We start from the raw sequence: 13,973 nt of genomic DNA, 5'->3' as shown, positions 1-13,973 counted from the left end.
CAAAGTGGTCTGGGGCAGCCGACACAGCACCGGTATTTGCACACCAAAGCAGCACATGCAGACTCCACAGCCAATGAACACTTGGAATTCTGTGCAGCGCTCTAGGATTGGCTAAAATGCCGCCAATGCTCTAATTCAACGTCACCATACTTTAGTACGAGTCCCCCCCTCTTTTAGGCGACTACAGAATGCGATTGGTTTTCAGGTGACCCGGAAGTACTAAAACTACTTGAAATATTAATTTGTTAAAGAAATCAATACCGGATGTAACAATAAATTCACGGACTGTCCATGTAAGTAGCAGACACGTGGTCACTTAACTTGTTAGGGTGTGTGTTCACCCCCTTCCTTAGCTCGTAATTTGTACGGCAGGTGCTTCCTGCAAGCAGACGACGTCAGAAATGGTCAGCTGCAGAGTCTTTTGGAGCCATTATACAAATGTTTCCATCAAAGAGCTGGGAGCGGTTAAATGGTGTTCCTAAAACCGAGAGGTTCCCAGTCATATTTTAACACAGAGTGTATTGTATTAGGAGTCACTGATGGTTTTGTTGTGACCTTAGGGTATTTTGTTTGTTCGTTACCTTAACGCTATCTCTTATTGCAGATGGTTCGGCATGCCAGAGGTGAATCCATTCATTTGAGACTTCATTAGGACATCGAAGTTCAGTCACCTGTTTGTATGTGTGCCATCAGAGGTATACATATGTACATTCCTCTTTTGGGCTATTGTTAATATCAAAGAGTTGAAAATGAATATTCTTGGCATTTGGTAGATGGGATGACTAGATGATTACCCAATCGTATACATTTTCAGAACCGGGCGCTGCAGACATTATGTAAGTGTATGGCAGTTGGTGGATGCAAGTGTTGTTGAGTCCCTTGATAGCTAGTTATTGGCTAATGTATGTTAGTTCTGGCTTATTGTGTTCTATTATTTGATAGTGTTTGGTGCGCGGAGTGTAGGATGTGTGGGTACTGTTCTGACTAACTAATACGTTTTTGGATGTAACTTGTGTAGAGCATGATAATGGATGCCTGATGTAGTGATTGCAACAGTGCATATCTGTGTGCACATCTGTGCTGTTTTTGATTTTTGCTGTGTTCTGTTCGCCAACTCCTACAGGATATTCTGCATTTGGCGTATAATTAAGGATACCTTCTTTAGTGAGCACGGTGATACCTTACTACGTGACTCATATGTTTTAAGTTGTGTGCTTGTGCAACGTTTTGCTACTATGTGCTATTGAGATACTGTGTGTTTCCCAGCCATTAGTTGTGCTGGAAGCTTTGAGAGGCCTATGTTCAGGGAGGTAGACAGATCTCAAACTATCTCCCTGCCTACTTGCAGTGTCGAGAAAGATTTATTGAAGTCCAGTGCTTTAACGTCTTTACTCGATTAAAGTGGTGAGTAAATTAATATACCAGTCACAGTGTACCTATGAACTTGCAAAAATTCTTCAGACCTGGAATCTTGGAGACATCAAACAATTTCTTCTACACCTTTTTTTTATTGATATACCACAATATTTGGAACAGTTTGTCAGCAAAGACGCCTAGGTTTAGTATCGTTCATCCGGTATTGGATTCCAAAGTCCCACAGGCACCCTTTCCGCTCTTCACGTCACTTCATGCGCAGAATACTCCTACGTGTTATTGCAAACACAGACACACCAGAACAAGAGAGGCAGGAGGCCTCCTCCTCTGAACTTAGTGGTCTCCTATAAGCTTTTGGTACTGCACTCCATACAATTATTGGTACTCGTATAACAGATGTATATTTCACTCCAAGAAAAGCCCAAATGGAGACCCGGTGGTCCTACTAACTTTAATAAGTAATTTGAACTGAATTCGATATAGTTGTAAAGTCCTTGTATATCCTGATTTTGTCACATATATGTGGAGTTAGAACCAAACCAGCTCAGCTTCCTGCGAAGCACCTGTGTTAAAATGGGTGCGATTCACATAGGCACAGGGAGCAGGTCAGTTGTCATAAAACATTGTTTGTGTGGTCTTTCGATACGTTGTTTGTAGGGAACAAGGGGGATCGTTTCGTTGTCAAGGAAGCATGTGTCTGATCTACAAAAGAAATGAGCTACAAGCTTCAAAGAATGAGGCTCAGTTTCTACAAAATAGCAAGGTCTACTTAGGCATACTATAACAAAACAAAATAGAGGCACGTGCTTTAAAGGAAGTCTGTGAGACCTAGCATGTCTCTTTTACTGGAACTGTTGATAAAGAATGACTGTTGTGTGACTGCGAGATGCTTCATCTAAAATATGCTGATCTATATTTTATGTGCAAATATTTTTTTCTTTAGTGGTCACTTTGTAACTGTAGGACTCTTGCTGTAGAGCTTTTTCTGTTTTGCGCATTGGTGTCAGTGAACTCTCTCACTAGTATTGCAACCAGTAATATACATGTTAGGCACATCTCTCCTCATGTTTCATTACCTCACTATTGTGTTAGCATTACCGGTGACCTTCAAATAGTATATAGATCTTTGCAGTTAGATTTTTTAGATTGATTAGATCCTGTGTCTCCTAAGTTACACATAGATGTATACAGTAGGTGCCTCAAACCACTAAACCTCACTAAGAATGGCACCAGCACCCTTTAAATTCTACTGAAATCTCTGTGATCAGTACATGAACACAATGCAGTGTCTCCGTTTTGTTTAACGTATGCTCTCTAGAGCCTGTTCTTGTGCTTTCCTTCTTTTTTCATTTTTCTCTGGGCTGTCAATGTATATTCATTTTCAGAGGAGTTTAACTGGTGATGTTGTCCACACAGACTCTCAAATGGAGTCTACATTTTTTGAGCATTTAAAACCACTTTATGATACGTAACGTAATCAAAGCAATAACCCCTCATATATTATCTAGCCTGTTTATTTATTTATTGACCAGATTTATGTAGCGGTCAGGCACCGAGAGTTTTAAGGGTGCTTCACGAATAATAGTGATGCTAGGTCTTACATCAATAATAAACAGTAAGAATGAGTGGAAACACAGCAGATGGATGTAAGTAAAATGGAGGTGTTTGGGAGCAGGAGGAGTTCAGTGGTGGCAAAGGAGGTAGAGAGGAGGAAACTGGTAGGGGCTAGCAACTAAAAACTGGTAGGAAGAGGAAGTGGGCAGAACAGGAGGGCAACAATTTTGAGAGTGACGTCGAAGGAGTTGGAGTCGAGTTGAAGGATTATCTGAAACTCTCAAGGAAGAACATAGATGGAGAACAAAGTACAAGGTGGATGGCAGGCGAAGAGCTGGAGAAGAAAGCAAAATGGTTGCATATTATCATGGGACATTTAGTTCTATTGTGTCAGACAGTCTCAAGATGTGTGTCTTTATATGATGATGGAATGAGAGGTAAGTTGGTTTAGTTTTGAGGTCCATAGGTGGAGAGTACCATCTCTTGAGATGGTTTGCAGCTAGATTTGAAGCTAGAGACTTCCTGTAAAAGATTGTTTTTGCTTCTGAGCTCTGTCAAGCCACCTGAGAATATGAAGCGATTGTATTGGTTATGTAGAGAGTTGGTATGGACGTCTTTGTAGGCTAAACATGCCAATTTAAATGTTATTCTAGCTGCAGTAAATAGCCAGTGTAACTCGGTGAGGATGGGAGTTATATGATCGAAATTCCTTAAGCATGAGATTAGTCTGTCTGTGGCTTGAAGGATCGTTTTGAGGGGCAGGAAGAAGGATTGGAAGACATCTGCTAGGACAATGTTATTAAAGTCCAGACCTGGCTTGATTTTCTCCAGAGGTGAAGCCGTTTTGTTGATTTAGTTTGGAGATGGTCTTGTATGATCCTGTGTGAAGTCAAAGATACGTAAGGCAGTCGGGGGGCGTGTCCTGGCCGCCGGGCAAGATGGCCGACACCAAGTGAGGCTCCGCCGGGCCTCGGGCTAAAACTTCATTTTTTGTTGATCCTGCGGACGGCTGCTGCGAGGGCGGGCCTGGCGGTGCCACCCCGGGGGCCCCGGAGACGATCAGAGCGCCACGGGAGCGGGCGAGTCCGGTGCTGCGGTCGGGGTTCGCGTGGGCGGGCCTGGTGTTGTCCTCCGGCCCCGCGCGCGCTTTTTGTGGCAAGGGGAGGAGAAGGACTGCGGCCGCTCCCGGCAAGTGTGCACGGCCGGGAGCGAGTGTATACGCGAGGGCCTGGTGGGTGGCTGGGTCGAGCCACGGCCCTCGCAGCTCTGGTGCCCCGGCTGCTGAGTGCCTCCGAGGGCTTCCGTGGCCCTGCGGCGGTGGAGGCTTCTTTTAGGCCCTGTGGCCCTTTGGATTTCCTGGCCGCCTGCCGTGGATGATGGCGCCTGACCTGAGATAGGCCGCAGGTGTGCTGGGAGCAGGCCTGACGTGAACACCGGTCTGTCCTAGGAAGCGGGACGGACCTGAGGACTGCGGCGCCTGGGAGCTTTTGGCGCAGGAGAGCGGACGGCTGGGGGAGGCTGCGGCCCAGTTCTATGGCGCTCATCTCGAGTGCCCAGGAGGGATTGCCTGACTGCGAGGAGACTCTGCACTACTATACCTGGAGGGCGTGTTTGGAGTTTTTTTGGACTGCTTGCTGGACAAAGTGCAGGGCGGCATAGTGGAGGTGCGCTGCCCTACAGGTGGTGATTCCTTGAGGGCCTGGAGCCGCACTGGGCCCTTCTATGGTAGAAGCTGTGCCTGATTGGAGATCTGGATACCTACTGTGGTGGGAGTCTCTATGCTGAAATCAATGGCCGGTGTTACGTTCGTGGGTGCTAGCGTGATCTGATTTGCGGTGAGACTCGCTGTGGCCTGGAGAATTGGAAGCTGACTGGGGGCCCGGTGGAGTGAGCGGGGCAGCTGGGAGAACGGTTTTGGAGGTAAGTGCCCACTGTTCCAGATAATTCTTGACGCTTTTGCGCGGTCAGGAGGCCGTGCGTGCTGTGCTGAACTATGGGCAAGTCTGACCACCGGCAAGCGAAACTCACCTTTGAGGGGGGAAAGAAGAGAAGTGCTGCTTCTGCTTCCCAGTCTAGTGACTCCGACATTGGAGAGGAAGGCCCAGAGGTCTCTGTGCAGTCCATGTTTCTGGAGCTCAAGACCAGCCTGGCTGGCATAGATGCCAAGTTGGACCATGTGACGGAACGGCTTGACCGCATAAGAGCCCGGGTTGCCGATCATGATTCCCGGTTTGAGGCTCTAGAGTCGCGCACGTCGGAGGTGGAGGATGCGCGCCGGGGAGATACAGAACAAATCGCACAAATGGAGCGCATCCTGGAGGTGATACGGAATAAGAATGAGGACTTGGAGGCGCGATCTCGGCGTAATAATATCCGTATTGTGGGGCTTCCGGAGGCAACTGATATGGGTTGCATGGAAGACTTTGTGGAGAGCATGTTGTTGGAATTGTTTGCTGGCGAACTCTCACGGATGCTGGTGGTGGAGAGGGCGCACCGGTCCTTGGGGCCCGACCTCTGCCGGGAACGCCTCCACGCCCAATTATTGCACGCCTGTTGAACTATAGAGACCGAGATGCGGTCCTTCGTCTGGCGAGGGAGAGAAGGCCGCTAGTCTACAAGAACTCGGAAATTAACTTTTTTCCGGATTACACCCCTGGTGTGCAGGCTCAGAGGCGCGCATTTCTGCCGACCAAACGGCTGCTGAGCCAGGCTGGAGTCGGGTTTGCTCTACTATATCCGGACAGATTGAGGGTGCGGCACGAGGGGAAGGTGCTGTACTTCACGGACCCAAAGCAGGCGATTAAGTTTGCTAGACATATACCCAGGGAGCGCAGGGCTGCGGGGCTGGTGGGGCCGGGAGCCGGGGATGCCGATTTAAGTGACAATGACTAACCGGCTGTGATTGATTCAAGAGCACTGATTGGGGCTGCCGGGGGGTGCGCGGGGCCGCTTCTTGCTCGGTTCCGTCTGCCGTGTGGTTTGCTACTTGGCCCATGGACCCCTCTCCCCCTGGTGTATTCTGGGTGGAGAGCTGCTGGCCGACTACAGCCCCTGGGATGAGTTCTATTACTTTTCGCTTCCGCTATGGGGGGTGGGTCTTGGGGTTGATTGGGCGGGTTACTGTAAGGGTCCGATTGGGGGGCCTGTGTGGGTGGGGGAGGGTCTGGGTTGCTTTTGATTGCAAAATGTTTGGTTTTACTGTTGTCATGGTTGGCCTTTCTTTCTGTTTTTGGCAGGTGGAGGTGAGCTGGCTAGTGATGCTATGGGTGTCTGTGGCATGGGATGAGGGGTGATGATGCGACGGTGGTCCGATGCTTGACGTGGAATGTACGTGGGCTTAATGATTGGAGGAAGGCTAGATTGGTGGCTGCATATGTTAAGCGACATAACATTGACATTTGTATGCTGCAGGAGACGCACCTGGTGGCGACTACATTGGGCAGATTGAAAGCTGGGTGGGTTGGCGAGGCACAGTGCTCTACGTATTCTGGGTATCCTCGGGATGTCGCAATCTTAATCCGAAAGGGGTTACAGTGGCGCACGCGAGAAGTTATCGCAGATCCAAATGGCAGGTATGTCTTGCTGAGCGGTACGTTACTCGACAGGGCCTGCCGTCTTGTGGCAGAGAATGGACTGAATTTTGATGACCCAGAGTTTTTTCTGGAGCTGTGGCGACTCGTGGAGTCTCTGGGGGCTGGAGCAGTGATCTGGGGTGGTGATTTTAATGTGATCTTGGATGCTCGGATGGATCGCGAGAGTGAGGCCAGGGTGCAGCATGTCTCAGCGACAAGGTCTCTGGCGGCAGTAATGCAGAGTGGCGAGCTGGTGGATTTGTGGAGACGGAAGCATGCAGGTGTGAGAGAGGGAACATGTCTGAATTACGTCCATAGCAGCTGGTCCCGTATAGATCGTTGGCTGAGCACTAGAGATGTGGAGGTCTGGACGAGAGCAGTAGATCATCTCCCCCGTACATTGTCGGACCACTCGCCGGTTAGGTTGGAGCTTCCGATACCCAGTGAGCTGCGTCAGATGACTCTGTGGCGGTTGCCTAGTGGCGCGCTCTGAGATGAGATTTTTCGGAAGGAAGTGCGTGAGGCGATAGTTATTCTTTGCTGAGAATCGCGTATCTGTGAACTCCGTGGGTATATTATGGCAGACATTTAAGGTTGTAATCCGCGGAGTGTGTCTATCGAAGCAACATGGCATCGTGAAGGCCATTCGACGGGAGATGGCAGATATTGAGGGAAGGCTTGTTGAATTGGAGAGACAATTGGCCACCAGTTGGTCGAGCGAGGTACTTGCTGAGATACGGCGTGAGGTGTCCCTGTATGAGGAAGCCTCTATGAGAGAAATCTGCTTTGTTGGGAAACATGCCCAGGCTCGCAGGTATGGAGAAGGTGAGAGAGCGGGGCGAACACTTGCGGGCATGCTCCGCAGACCTTGGGCCAGCAATTACGTCACAGAGGTTGTTGACGATGGTGGCGGAAGTGTGACTGGATCGAATGGTATCATGCAGGTCTTTACTGAATATTTTGCGCAGCTTTATGCTGCCCCGGTGGGCCTGAATGTGGAAGCTGCACGGACCTACTTTGCGGATATTGCTCTTGTATGGTCTGAGGAGGCACACAGGGCGTATTTAGATGAACCGTTCACTGTGGAGGAGGTAGCGGCGGCGATCCGTGGTTTGCCTGGTGATAAATCTCCGGGGGTGGATGGCCTGACCCTGGCGTTTTATAAAGAATATGTGGATATTCTCGCCCCGTGCTTGTTAGAGGTGTATGTGGAGTCCCTGGAGGCTGGGTCGCTGCCGGCCTCCCTCTGGGAGGCTGTGCTGGTAACAGTCTGAAACCTGGGAAAGACCCGACTTGCTGCGACTCGTACCGTCCCCTCTCTATGATAAACATTGACAATAAAATCCTAGCAAAGATGATTGCGGCACGCCTGCAGCCCCTTCTTTCTCGGTTGGTGCTACTAGACCAGTCCGGCTTTGTTCCTGGAAGGTCTACGAGTCACAATTTGCGCACTTTTTTGCGGTGGCGGGATCTCTGGGGACTGGAGATAATGTAGCGGCTGTATTTCTTGATGCCGCCAAGGCCTTTGACTCCTTGTCCTGGGATTACATGTTCACGCTCTTTGGCCGGGTGGGACTCAGTGCTCGTTTCGTGAATTGGATCCGTCTGTTGTACACTCTCCCTACTGCCAGGTTGCGTCTTAACGGAAGTGTGTTGGCTGCATTCCCAGTTGCGCGTTGCACGCGTCAGGGGAGCCCGCTGTCTCCCCTCCTTTTCGCGGTAGCTATGGAACCTTTGACGGCGGGGCTGCGACAGAAATACAATGATAGAGGCTTGCAGTTTCGACAGCGACCTGTTCTGATATCCTTGTACGCTGATGACATCGCACTGTATGTGTGGAACCCTGGTCAGAACTTGGATATCTTATTGGATGAAGTTGTGCGCTTTTGCAGCTTCTCTGGTATTACTATTAATTGGTCGAAATCGATGGTACTACCTCTAACCCCCAGTGAGACGCGATTTGATTCTCGATACCCTCTGGTTTGGGCAGAGGGGTCGGTGCGTTATTTGGGCATCCAGTTTTGCCGAGATGTTGACACATTGCGACAGGCTAATTACGGCGCTGCACTGTCGTGGTTGGAAGAAAAGGTTGAGATCTGGCGCGCTCTGCCGCTCTCGCTAATTGAACGTATTGCCATTGCTAAGATGGTAGTGCTCCCAAAGTTCTTGTATCTGTTTGTGAATCTTCCACTTCCGCTCGCAAGGGGCTATCTACGGAGGCTGCGCTCTGTGTTAATCTGTTTGGCGTGGGCAGGACGTCAGCCGCGCATTTCCTGGGAGAGACTGACACTGCCGTTTGAACTAGGTGGGCTTGCTGCTCCGGATCTGGAACTTTATTACTACTGTGCGCAGGCGCACTTCGCGTACTATTGGCTGAATCCGATCCGCTATCTGCCGCATTTGGTGCCTGAGAGTGACTACTCCGTGTGGCCGGATGGCTTGGTGCGTGTGCTTGGAAACCGAGTGCAGTCCCGGGTCATGGGAATCGATACGGTGGCATGTACACTGAGAGCGTGGGGGGGCGTTGATGCAGCGCTCTGGGGTTGCTGTTCCATTTGCCCCTTCGCTGCCCGTCATGGCGATTGCAGATGCTAGGATGTTTCGGGATTGCGGGGTGCGCAGTTTTCTTCACGCTGCCGGCTTGACTGAATTAGTAGACTGGCTGGAGGACGGTCGTCTGCTCGGCGTTGCTGATGCTCTGGCTGGCTGCGAGGGTACAGCGCTGCAGCGCCTGTGCACTCTTCGAGTCCGAGCTATGTTGCGTGACCGATTTCTTAGCTCGACCGGAGCCCCCTCGGAGTTTCGAGCTCTGGACGTGCTTTGCGGCACTCGGTCTCCTGGCAAGCTGGTGACTAAGCTGTATAATTGCATGCAAGAGCAGAGAGATGGCTCTGGGGAGTCCTCCAGGATTGCTTGGGAGGAGGAATTGGGAGAGCCCATCACTGAGGCAGTGTGGCGTGGGTGCTGTGCACATATGAGAGCGTTGTCCCCAAATTATAGGCTGCGTCTGCTGCACTTTAAGTTTCTGCACAGACTGTACTATACACCCAGGGGGCTCCACTCTATGGGCTTGCGTTTGGACGCGTGCTGTGCTCGTTGTCGGGCGCCAGATGCAGGTTTCTTGCATTTGGCATGGGAGTGTGCGGAAGTTCATGATTTCTGGGTAGAAGTTTGGCATGCGATCACTATAATGGTCGATTTGGAGTTACCTCTTTCTCCCAGGGTTGGGCTGCTTGGATGTGTGGATGAAATTCAGGGGCCGCACAGGCGTTTGGTGGGTCTGCTTTTGCTGCTGGCTAAGAGAAGGGTTGCCATGTGCGGGGGTAGGAAGAGGGTGCCGCGTAAGTCTGAATGGCTGCGAGACGCTGATTTTTGCCACGACCAGTTGATGGTCTTTTGGGATCTCATGCCTGGGGGGGTCTCGCCCTAGGGACATTTGGGCCCCGTTAAATAAATATCTGGCCGCCTGAAGTATATAAGTGATGTGTTAGAGATGCCCACTTGAGAGACTCATTCCCCTCCCCATTAGATTTGGTGTGATCTTATGCCGTTGAGATGAATTTGCGTGGTCTGTTCAGAGCTCCAACTGCCTTTTTGAGTGTTATGTATTCTGTTGTTTTCGCCCCTCAGCTATGCTCCGCCGAGTTTTTCCGTTGCTCATGAATTGCCTTTACGTTGGCATTAGAGACCTTGCTGTTTGGTGACCAGCGAGGAAGTCCGAAGATGTGCCCCTCGATACTGATGCTTACTGTGAGACATGTTAATTAATTTTTTCCTTGCTGTCTGGGGCAGCGATGTGGTTGACAGGGATTACTATATTATCTTGTTTATTATTAAGACGAGGGGACCCGTTTCTGTTAATGTATGTTATTATAGGTGACAAAAATTCTATAAATTTTTTTTTTTAAAAAGATACGTAAGGCAGTCACCAACATTTATTTTTTTATAGCAGCTCTGAGTTAAAATTATTTTGTGTTTGGGGATGAACAAGATGAAATCATTTTTCTTCGTGGGGGATTGAGAGAAAGCAAGTTTTAAGTTGCCAGTTTGGATGTTTACAAGTTGAGTGTGTGGACGTCAAACATTGATGACTTCTTTCAGGTTGATTTGAGTATCTTCTGCATATTGAAGGATTGAGATACCCATTCCTTCGCAAACTGTAGCTAGCACTTCTGTGTACAGATTGAAAAATGTAAGGGCTACAGTAGAACCTACAGGTATCCCATGTGTATTTGGAAACAGCTCCGAGATATTGCCTTTAATCTTACCAAATTGAGACTGATGGATAGGAATGAGTTGAACCACTTTAGGGCAGTATTCATAATCCCGAAACTGTTCAAATAGGTATAGCAGTCACTTATAAGTTGTATTGAGCACTGCTGTGAATTCGAGGAAAACGTAGTCATAAGTTGCCACCAACCACTATCTAATAGACATCGTCCAGAACTTGTAGTGAGGCACTTTGTATGTTACATCCCTTTCTAAACCCCCATGAACGAGTGGTAAGGAGGTTTGCAGTATTGGTGTAGTCTGTTAGCTGAAATGAGACATGATTTTTCGTAGTCTTGCCTTGTGAAGGAAAGTTTGAAAGCAGTCAGTAGCTTGACTCCAACTACAGGCCAATGTTAGCTTATTTTTATTCTTTTATAAGGGGGTGATTTGGCTGCATTTAATAGAGTCCAAAGTTCCTTAGCTAAGAGATGCATTGATTTTGCATCATGAAGCAACAATGAATAAGCAGACATTTCCTTGATGATCTTAGCTGGTATGGTGTCATGGTAGTAAACAGTGGAATTTAGACTTTCAGTGATGTTGGTCTGTTCTTCTGGATTGAAACGTTTGAAGAAATGTTTGACGTCTTTGATGATCTCTGTAGGTGTTTGCTGGATGTATGAGAGGCGTGGGGCTAGAGACTTTTAGAGAAACAAAGTATCTAGAAATTCTTCACACTTGATGGCTGTGTAGTCAGATTAAGTTTTGACAATTGGAGAGATGTTGGAATTGATGAACTGGAGTAATTTCTGGCTGATGTGTGGACTGCTGTAATTGGGATTGATAAAACATTTGTTTTGTTAAGTGAGATGTTTGTAGGTTTTGCTCAGCATTCCATTTCATGCATATAAAAGAGTAGTTTGAGTGTATCCATTCGTTTTCTAGCTTATAAATGTCTCCTCTTTTGCAGTTTAGTCAGAGGAAAGCCATGGCTGAGTGAGTCTTAGATATAGTAGCTACAGCTTATTTGGAGCAACTGTTAGCAGCTTGATTGGCGAGGTTGTTGTATGTGTCAAGCATGGTAATAATATTGTAATTTTAGAGATGTGTTTGCCTTTTTTTGGGCACCTGTTGAAATGTTTCTGAAAGATCATTTCCATACTTTGTGCTGTTAATGTTTAGAGATAATAAAGGGATTAAGGAGCAGCAAATGTATGGCTTAATGGTCCAACCAATCGATCTCTATTGGAGCCCTGCAATTAATTAAGGCAGGTTTGGCAATGATGAGACGAAGAATCCAAACTTTGTTGTGTGTGGTAAGAGAGGAGTACTGCAGGCTACATATTGAAGGAAGAAGCTTTGGGTTATGAAAAGCATGTTTCATTCCACCAGAATGTTGATGTCTCCTCAATAGGTTTTTTTTCTGGGAGAACATTTGGCCAATGTAGTCTGTATTTGCAACTCTAAATCTATGTTGAGATGGGGGTGAGGGAGATAATGTTGTGTAAGGAGTAGGTGTAAAATGGGGAGACCCAAATCACAATTTTTATGCATTTAAATGTGGAAAAGTATAATCTTGTGAGCATGTGATGGCCGTTATCTGGATGATTGCAGTGCCCCCAGCAAGTTGGGATTGTCTGGCCGTCCAAATTATTGTGTAGTTTTGAGGAACTAAAGAATCCAGCAGGAGCGTTGGAGTATTCATTCAACTAGAATTCAGTAATCTATAAAAGATTAACGTCTTCAGAAGTGATGAGGCCAACAACATGAGCATTGTCGCCATTAGCTTTGTGGGGTCGTGAAACATGCAAGACAGTTGAGAATAGCAGTTTTGGAGTGAGAGACTATAGTAGATGTTGGATGTGGATAAGATTGGTAATGCTCGCTCTATTTTTATAGGATTGGAGGAAATTTGGGAAGCTCCTGGAAGAAGGTATGAAGAAGAATTGTGCAGTTTCTGGAGTAGGTGCATGTTACTAGTGAAGAGAAGTGTAAGGAGCAAATAGAAGAGGAGAAAATATATGGTCAGATCTCAGACTCGAGACAGGTGGAAAAGTGGAGATACGTGATGGGGCAGTAGAAGTACGACACCTGCCTGTAGGGGTAGGAAGGGCACAAAAATGCAAGTAGGCCTTCAAGGCTATTTAAGAGCTCAGGAGAAATGACAGTCTAACTGGGGAGTAAGTGAAGCTGGGGCAGAGTAGAGGACACACTTTAGAAGGAGGAGCAGTTACCATAGGGGGGACATCAAGTACCCTTGCTTGGTAGAATAACTGGATGAATCTAAGGTTGGAGATGGAAAATGGAAGCTTTAATGAGAGGAGGGAGAATAAGGAGGAGGGTGGCAGAGGAAGATTGCAGTAGAATGAGGTGAGGTGAAGCAGTAAAGGAGTGTCTATTTGTTTATTGCTACTAAGCCACAGAGACCTAAACTGAACCAGAGGGCATAATCTATTTTCAGTTGTAACATATGCCTGTAGTTGGATACAGCTGCTTCAAAAGGCAGAGAGGCAGTGAGTGGTTATTGTGCTGAGAAGGGACAAAGTAGGTAAACGGGTAGTTCCTGAGTTTTTTCCAAGAAGCAGAAATGGTAACATGTCCTGGAGAGTAGCTGACAGGGTTCATGAAAGCAGATAACAGATACAAGAATCTTCAACTGCCCAGCTGGTGAAATCTTGGAAGGTCCATGGGGGTGCTTCTTCGATGACCCAATCAGCACTCCTATCAGTATTTCTTCCCTTTTTATTTTTATATTTTTTACATCAAATTTTATGGTATCGTTTGTAGAACAAGGGAAGATCAATGTTGATCTACTTCCCCATCCTATTTGTATAATCCATAACCTCATATTTATATTTCCCATTGGAGCCAAGGCGGTCTGAGGCCCAACACTCATACCACCCATAAGTACCTCTCAGCTAACTACACTGTTCCCAGACTTGTGAGCCTTCAAAAATGATTCACTCTTTCCCTTCTGGTTGTTCCCAATCCAGAGTAACTTGGTGGCCACAAGTCACAGGGATTACTTTTAAGATTGGGCCTGCTGCATGACACTCCTACGCCATGGGCTTTCAATCTCTTACTACCCTCCTGCTTCTCGCCTACTCACCTTGAGGCTCTGAGCTTGCTGCAAGTATCTTAAGATCAGTGATCTGCAGTTCAGCTACATACTAATACGACTCTTCTGTATCACATCAAAAAGTTACTCCAGATTCAAAGGACCCTCAAAGGATGTTACCACCTTTCCCATTCACAAGCCCA

General features: G+C 47.6%; 1 protein-coding gene across 4 annotated transcripts in view; it reads left to right on the top strand.

Moving 5' to 3' along the window:
* Nucleotides 1–209: 209 nt before the first annotated feature.
* The window catches only part of PSMG3 (proteasome assembly chaperone 3), a 49,708-nt gene continuing 35,944 nt past the window's right edge, over nucleotides 210–13,973 (top strand). Inside the window, exon 1 of one of the 4 annotated variants that reach the window (XM_069209923.1) lies at nucleotides 210–293. Coding sequence is in view for 2 of the 4 variants with exons in the window: in XM_069209922.1 (XP_069066023.1) it covers nucleotides 402–404 (3 nt within the window). In the remaining 2 variants the exon portion in view is untranslated. Of the gene's footprint in view, nucleotides 294–352; nucleotides 405–671; nucleotides 696–13,973 lie in introns of those variants that run through there. The other 3 variants (XM_069209922.1, XM_069209921.1, XM_069209924.1) reach the window with 3 other exon arrangements.

This window comes from Pleurodeles waltl, chromosome 10 (assembly GCF_031143425.1).
Source record: "Pleurodeles waltl isolate 20211129_DDA chromosome 10, aPleWal1.hap1.20221129, whole genome shotgun sequence".
In the NCBI taxonomy this organism is placed as follows: Eukaryota; Metazoa; Chordata; class Amphibia; order Caudata; family Salamandridae; genus Pleurodeles; species Pleurodeles waltl.
This window is presented reverse-complemented; position numbering and strand designations above follow the sequence as displayed.